This window comes from Dendrobates tinctorius, unplaced genomic scaffold, assembly GCF_039654945.1.
Source record: "Dendrobates tinctorius isolate UK_male_01 unplaced genomic scaffold, ASM3965494v1 ptg000039l, whole genome shotgun sequence".
NCBI lineage: Eukaryota > Metazoa > Chordata > Amphibia > Anura > Dendrobatidae > Dendrobates > Dendrobates tinctorius.
The window spans coordinates 9,092,324-9,100,837 of NW_027361707.1; the positions used below are offsets into that span (position 1 = coordinate 9,092,324).

Consider the following 8,514-nt stretch of genomic DNA (forward strand, 5'->3'; position numbering starts at 1 on the left):
ATCTTGATAGATTGGGTGATCCTGAACTCGGCAATACCAAATAGGTGTATTTTTTTATTATTGTTTTATTTTGAATGGGGGGGTAATTTGAACTTTTATATATTTTTTTAATATTCTTAAAACCATTTTTTTCTTACTTTTCACTTCCTTCAATAGTCTCTATGGGAGACCATAAGCTGCGATAATACGATCGCTTCTTCTAACACACAGGCGATGATCAAATCGCTTGTGTGTAGCTGAAATGCTCACCTGCTTTGAGCGCCGCTCATAGCAATCCGGCAATGACAACCACAGGCGTCTCCTGCAGACCCCGGCTTGTCATGTCAACCCATTGGCGGTCATGTGACATGGGCACCGATGGGCGGGATTAGTGACGTGCTTCCGTCGCAATCACATTAAATGCTGCTGTCAGAGTACAGGTTAACAGCCGCGGGTGGATCGTGATTCCACCGATGGCTGTTAGGGGCACATGTCAGCTGTTCAAAACAGCTGACATGTGCCGGACAAGATGTGGGCTCAGCGCCAGAGCCCACATCAAAGGGAGGAACACGACATGCGCCGTATATGTACGGCGCATGTTCGTGAAGGGGTTAGTGTATATGCATATGTGTCTAATCTGTGTTTAATGTGTGTCTAATGAGTGTATAGATGCATATTATAACATGGGCTAAATGTGTATATATGTGTGTAAATTGTAAGCCCTCAAAGGCAGGCTGAATCCTGGGTGTAAAGATGCGCTCGAACCCCTAGGCTACAATATAGAGGGAAAAAAATTATATATTCATTATCACGCCTGGTATTAAACCCAAAAGGCGTTACTTCTGTCTCTGCTTCCTGACAGAGGAGTCATCGTTCTGTAGGACGTGTTGGTGACAAGCAGCTGACTTGGGGACTGTACTTCTAGCTTTTTACCAGCAAAACTTATTCATGGGGAGTTGGATATTTGGAAAGATTTCTTCCAGGATTCTTAAGAATAGTGGGATAACAGGTTTTTTTTTTTTCAGTTACGTAGAGCACCCTTTGCTCTCAAAACTTCTAAAAAAAGTACAGGCACCTCAAGGAAATTCCCACCTAGACTAGCTCCTCCTACTCCATCGAGCATAATATCTGCAGGCAGCAGTGTCAGCAGTCACTTCTCACCAGCAGCGCTCAATGTAACCACATTCACTCCTAGTATTTAGAGTACGGAGGGTCCTGAAGACCTTCTGTCCCAGATCTTGAACTTTGAACTTAATAAGTTCTCCTTTGGAATATCCCTTTTTATTTTGTGGATTAACCCTTGGCGGTGGACCTGGTACAAGATGTCTATCAGCGACGGTAGCACAGACCCCCTTCTAGCTAGATTTAAAGTTCTGGAGGAGACTGTGGATAAACTGCACAGGGAAAACAGATCTTTGAAGACGAAGCTGCAGAGTTTAAACACCCTGAGCACTTTCTACCACGAAGCCCGACAGCAAAACAAGAACCTCAACAAACAGCTGGCAGAGAAGGAGGCCATCATCCAGCAGCTGACTGACAGGCAGAAAACATTTACAGCTGCTGCAGAACATCACGTCGAGCCTCCTCGATCGCTGATCAATTGTTTGATGGAAGAGCTGAACAGAATAAGGAATGAACACATCGAAACGGAGAGGATTTATCGTGAGAAAGTGGAAAAACTCAATCAGGTAAAAGATGTATCCATTTATAAAGTTTTATACTTTGTTATATTATTATTTGGATTTTTATACTTTTTTTTATACTATTATTCCGACTATTATTTCATACTTTAGTATTAATTTCTACTTCATTTTATACCTTATTTATACTTTAGTGTTATTTTATACTTTATTTTACACTTAAACATTATTTTATATTTTATTTATACTTTAGTATTATTGTATACTATTATTTCATACTTTTTTTATCCTGTTACCTGAACGTTTATACTTTTTTATACTGCTATTGCGTCTTTTATACTTTTGTTATCCTGTTATTTGGAGGTTTATACTTTTTTATACTGTTATTTGGACTTTTATACTTTTTTTTTTTATCTTTTACTGAGCGATAAAAGACCTATCTTGCCAGGTACCCTTTTAGTATGCAAAATATGACTTTGTTGCACCAAGACTGGTGCTACTTGTTAAGATGTTCTGCAGCAGCTGCAGATGTACCTAGAGGAGCCATTACCTTTTGCTAACAGTTTTGAATACATTATGTTTCTACAGACCTTCTGGTCTTGAGAGTCTGCACATTACTCTTGAATGTACTCATAAATTTATTTTGCAATTCCTTGAATATTGGGTTTGTAGGGATTCCAGAAAAGTATCTGACTCTATGATTAAGGAAATATTTCTCTAGATATTTATTAAGGGCTTCACAAGCACTGTGAAATAAGTGTCATTACTTCTCAGGAGGATCCTCGCTAATGTTTACTTCTCAGACCATGGCAATTCCAATATAAAGGAACACGCCTTATGTTTGTTTGCTGGTTGCTGTAGAGATTGACTACCTGTCGGATTCCAGTTCTACGTGAACTTTGAGGCCCTGACGTTTGTTATGTCTCTTGCAAAAGCGAGAGAGGCGTGTGTTACCTAACACTGTCTGGTTAAGTAATCTTTAACGTAAAGACCTTCGACTCCACTAAAAAAAAAAAAAAAAGTAGTTGAGTTCAATGCAATCATAAAAAAAATATTGAAAAAATGAGTAGAAACCAGTTTGTGCTGGTATCTGATGGCTTAGCAACAAGCATAAACAGATTCGACAGATTGTACTGAAGTGCAAAGATAACAAGGAGTAGTCGTTTGCCTTCAAAGTGTTTGATCAACTGTGATCCTCCAAATTAGTATTTCTTTTTGCAAGTTGGTTAATATATCAAACATATTTAGGCTTATTATGGAGGACTATCCTAAAAGAAGGCCACAACAAAGTCAACCAAGATGCATCCTTGTGACCTAGTTGAATTGTTTATTTTCTGACCTGGTATCATATGCCAACTGGTATCAAATAAGTCATTTTTTCTGAGTAAAGTCTGAAATTTACCTATTCAATTATTTCAGGAGAATCAAAAACTTCAAACTCAGTTGGAGTTGAGAGATGATGAGATAGAGAAGGTATCCAGTTGGCCTCAGCAGGAGAAAGATATGGAGCTCCTCCGACTTCAAAGATCTCTTGCCGAGAAGGAACGAGTCCAGGCTACTAGTGAAGTTCTTTGTCGATCACTTTCTGATGAAAGCCACCAGCTTCGACGTAAACTTGCTGCCACAGCAGAGATGTGCCAACAACTTGTCAAGTGTCTTGAGGAATCTCGTCAAAAGGACAAATTTGTTTCAGAAGAACGTCTCAGCCAGGTTTGTAATGAGTTGACTTACTTTGGGAGGAGGGGGTGAATGGGTGGTGGGTTGCATTGGGCATTGCTTGAAAAACTGTCATGACCATCCGATGCCACTATAAGTGTTGAAGGTCATTGATAAGAGTTCTCCACCCCATAAGGTAGGAGAAAAGTCTTCAGGGAAGACGTTAAGTAGATATGACGCTCAGTGTGTCTTCTGGTGGCTCCATTTCTAACAATTGAAGGAGAGCACTTTAGTCATCAGCGCCTTCGTTTCTCGGTTGCACATTGACTCAACCTTGATTGGTGTTTTCATTGAACCGCAACCACGACAAGTCAATTTTATCAAACCAAAAAAAAGATACTGCCATGTTATGACTTTTAGTAAATGATAAAATTTTCAGTTGTACTAACTTTCTTTACCTTGTATGGTCTTATACAGGTTCAGAATAAAGGGAATGATAATGACGCCTCCTTAAAAAAGTTACAGGAAGAAAACCGGCTATTAAAACAGAAAGTAATACATGTAAGTATATGTAAATATTGAGATATTTTCGTAAGACACTTCCCCTTTTTACTTTACTGGAATACCCTGATATTTACTTTCATTGAAGGGGCACATCATTTACGACTTTACACTTGTCGGGTACTTTTGGGTGACTGAAATCATTCCTATTTATAGTTATTGTTACTATGAGTCTTACGCATTTTACAGTAAGATTGACTCTACGTGACAGCTTTAACAATACATGATCATTCTTGTAAAAAGATATAATCATCGGACATATTTGATTTAAACTCCCAAGGTATAACATATTGAGGGTCAATATATTACCCTACCATTGAATAATACTATGATGGGGACCTAAATGGGTGAAAAGTTGCTCATAGTTCACATTCTCATCATATCATGATTACTTTTTCCAGGTTGAAGACTTGAATGCCAAGTGGCAGAAATATGATGCCAGCAGGGAGGACTATGTCAAAGGTCTACATCAGCAACTAAAGGAGCTAAAGGGCCAAGCTGAGCATCTAAAGGCTCCACACACATCGCACAAACACCCAGAACTTTTACAGAAGGAGATCTCAAGGCTAAACAGGCTGTTGGAAGAGAAAATGAAGGAACATACCAAACTCCAACAAGAAGCTGCTGAAATGGTCCACGCCAGGATTACTGATCAGGAGAGAATCCAGATGCTGGAGCAACAGGTATTGAGAGAATCACCATTGACTCAAGCCATTGGTATCCCGTTATTTATTATAACAGTGGCTTTTTTATCATCTGTTTTCCTTGCACTAATCCTTTAATAACTCCATAATTGTGTTGATATTGCAGTTACTTGTTTACAAAGATGATTTCACGTCAGAGCGAGCAGATCGGGAAAGAGCACAAAATCGAATCCAGGAGCTGGTAGATGAAATCTCTGCTTTGCAGCGACAGGGGAAACGACAGGTAAGACATTTAGGCCTAAATCAGATTGATATTACAAATATAACATCTAATTAATATTAAAGGGGTTGTCCAGTTTGATCATTTTCTTACAATTAGACAGATGGTCAATGTAAGCTGATTACATATGATATTATCCTTGGGACTGTCAGCGATCACTTATTATGGGCTTGAGAACCTTTTAGCATGGAGGCTGTTTTCCTGCAGTGCCTCCACAGGAGAAATGAAGTATTACAGACGATTAAGTGTCTTACAATCTTAATAGCCGTGCTGTATTTCAAGATGTTTCTGCTATTTTGTGGAGTAGATAAGTCTCGATGGTCATTGTTATTAACAATTTTTCTTTTTCCAGAATGACAGAGACTCTGCTGGTAAACAGAATAAAACCAATATTAAGAAAAACTTAGCTGACGTCCAGCTTGTCCAGAATGTAGAACCAGCAGAAAAAAGAATACAAGATCGCCAAAGGAGCACCAGCTCTGAACCGAGAGGTCAAGATGAACTCCAGTGTCCTCGGTGTCTCAGGGTCTTCCAGGACAGACTAGGAGAAAACTTTTTGGAACATATCTCTGAATGCTGTCAGTAACTGTGACTCCAAAAACTTACAGATATAACCACTACATGACATACTTCTGTCAATAATGCTGCTATTTTGCTTGGTTTAACCACCAAGAAATTTGTCGAGAATCAGTTTTAAGGGTGGGATCAGTCTAAGTAGAACCGGTGTCGGAGTCTTATCTCGTTTTATCTATTGCACTGCCTGTTAATAGCCATTTACTTTTAATGGGGCTGACTTCAAATTTTTGGACAAATTTCAGACTGACAAATGATTAGCTTGGAAGAGTAATTGGAACTTGAGTAGTTGGATTAGGTGTGTGGACTGGGACACTTAAAATGGGTTTTATTGACTTTGTAGATGTTTACATGATTAAATATGGGATGACAAGACAGGGATAAGTTCCAAGTAACTGTCCAGGAGAAGAGGGTGGTGTGACCCATGAGTCGTACAACTCAATCACGGGCTGCCATTATAATACCATGAAGGAACTTGTTTGGAGCGTCCTTAGTTTTGGAGTCATCTAAACAGACAAAGACAATTGTGTGTGGTTTACGATAATATTTCTTGAACTGGTTGTTGCCTAATATAATTTTTATAGTAGAGTGCCATATGTTATAGTGCTAAGTAGGATCTTATTTTACAGCAATACAAGGTTACACTGTTACTTGGTAGTTTTCATCATCGTCCTGCTTAAGAAAACCGATAAATAGATGAAGTCAGGATAAAAAAAAAAGTTAGGCGCCGTCAATGGTTTTGTATCCGTAAATGTGTGAAATTTATAGGAAATCAAAATCAGGTTTACATTAACTGAGACGACACAGTTTTCATCTCAATGCACTGAGACAGAGGTTAGAGTATAATATATGATGTGTTGCGATATGTCGGCCATATATTCCTATTCATCAACAGGAAAAGTCGCGGTCGTCAAAACCGGAGCTCTACTCTAATCAATGAGTCATAAAAGTGCGAGACACACCTCATACAATTACTTATTGCCCTTAAAAACTGGTGGAACAAATTAATGAAATTACCGTGACTCTGCTGCTAAGGGGTCCAAGACCCCCGGTTTATCATTATCGGGCCAGTTCATCTGATTTCCAGAAATATTTTTTGTTTTTACTTAATCCAATAGAGATTTATTTTTATATCGACCTGCACTGAATTTTTTTTCCTATTTATATTTATTTTGTTAATTGTAAATTTGTATATTTTCCTCGTAATTTATTTATTTCTGAACCTGATTGAAAATCTTATTTTTGTAATAAAATACATTCTTGTAACACTAATGTGGGAGATTTACTTGTTTCTTGGTAGTCATGGTTGATTTGTAATTTATTTTACCTTCAGAGGCTTTTTTGCATATATTTTGATATATTATGAATACGAAGGTTGGACAGAGAACATTGACTCAAATTCGCCCTCTCCACATGTTCACTTATTCCACCATACACTCCTTCTTCTTCTCCGGATAAAGGGCCAAGTGCCGTTCTTCTTCCTTGTCATCTATTTTCTCTTTTGAGGACATGTGATTGGGCATGTTGAAATTTAACATGCCCGATTCTCTTTCTCCTGAAATCAGCCAAAGGAATACAGGTCCATCAAGTCCATCGTTTCTCCACCAATTATACATTCTCTGTCACTAGACTATTTATAACCAACAATGACATTTGTTGTACGAAAAACTTCCAGCCCCCCTATAAATGCAGATATAGCGTCTGCCATTACTACATCATGTGGTCGGGCATTCCACAGTCTGACTGCTCTAACTGTAAAGAATCTGCTGTACCCAATGGTTGGTATGGGGATTAAATGTAGGAGAGAAAACTCAGAGTGACCCCATATACCTCCAACAAGATATGTGAACTTTTGCAGAACTCCATGTTTGTAGCCATCAATAACTAGAGAACATCAGAATTTATGGTTCTTATCACTCGGGAGACAATTGACAAACTTGATCTCCCAGACAAGAACATACTCATCATTGGGGCAGAACTTGGGGATGCTATCGGGACACTGGAGACTGGCATCCCAATTCTGGATGTGCAGAACTACAGAGGACTTTCATTGATATCAAACAAGTTAAGGCATTGACCCAAGAGTCATGGATTCTGTCCTGAGTGGCAAAACTTGGTCCTATAATTTGGGCCAATGTCTTCTGTGAACGGTTTAGAACAGACTCTTTTGTATCCATGACCTAACCTTTATTCACAAGACTGAAAAGTCCATCCTATTGGATTGAATCTTCACACCCAATGATTCAGTCATGGTTTACCTACCAATCTGCCTAGTATTATATTTCATTTATTAGCATGATGGACTAAAACAATTTATAGGACGTAGTAATAATAATAATATTTTATTTCTATAGTGCCAACATATTCCGCAGCACTTTACAATTTACAAAAATAAGGATTTTCATATAAAGCTGCATGATCCGTTCATCAGACAGGATATACCTAAGTACAGTTACCAGGTCCTATTGGGTGCATGGAGGATGTGGAGACAGATGAATAGTCAGAAGCAGATTATTGTTAACATTTAGAAGGAGGGAAAGAGGTTAGTGAGTTGAGGTAATAGGCTTGTCTAAAGAGATGTGTTTTTAAAGCACTCTTAAAAACATGGGGGCTAGATATTAGTTGGATTGTTTAGGGTAGTGCATTCCAGAAAATTGGCGCAGCACGAGAAAAGTCTTGGAGACGGAGGTGTGAGGTTTGGATTATGGAGGATGTTAGTCTTAGAACAGCTGCAGAATGGAGGGCATGGGAAGGATGATAGACGAGATGAGGGAAGGGTGGTGCAGAACTGTGGAGAGTTTTGTGGACGAGAGAGATAAGTTTGCCTTGTATTCTGTAGACAATAGGCAACCAGTGTAATGACTGGCACAAGGTGGAGGCACCAGTGAAGCTGCTGGACAGGAATACGACCATGGCTGAAGCATTCAGAATGGATTGGAGAGAAGAAAGTTTGGTTAGAGGGAGACTGATCAGTAAAGAAGGACCTGGAATACCCAAGATCATATAGTCATGATTGTCACAAGACCGTGAGCTCATTATAACCTCCAACATTTACAGTAAGACATAAAAGAAAAATATCACTGGGTACTGGCCTCGTCTATTTCCTTCTGCACCTTCAGTTTCCCATACCAGTGCTTAGATCTATGTTTAGTCTGTGCAGCCTAATATTCTTCATCTTGCT

At 38.9% G+C, this 8,514-nt stretch overlaps 1 protein-coding gene across 1 annotated transcript; it reads left to right on the forward strand.

Moving 5' to 3' along the window:
• The first annotated feature begins 872 nt into the window (after window positions 1-872).
• TNIP2 (TNFAIP3 interacting protein 2) lies at window positions 873-6,605 on the forward strand. The gene is made up of 6 exons (XM_073574465.1): window positions 873-1,667; window positions 3,039-3,329; window positions 3,753-3,836; window positions 4,238-4,519; window positions 4,647-4,763; window positions 5,113-6,605. The coding sequence occupies exons 1-6, from the start codon at window positions 1,302-1,304 to the stop codon at window positions 5,344-5,346; spliced, it is 1,374 nt and encodes a 457-aa protein (XP_073430566.1). The 5' UTR covers window positions 873-1,301; the 3' UTR covers window positions 5,347-6,605.
• The last annotated feature ends 1,909 nt before the right edge of the window (window positions 6,606-8,514 follow it).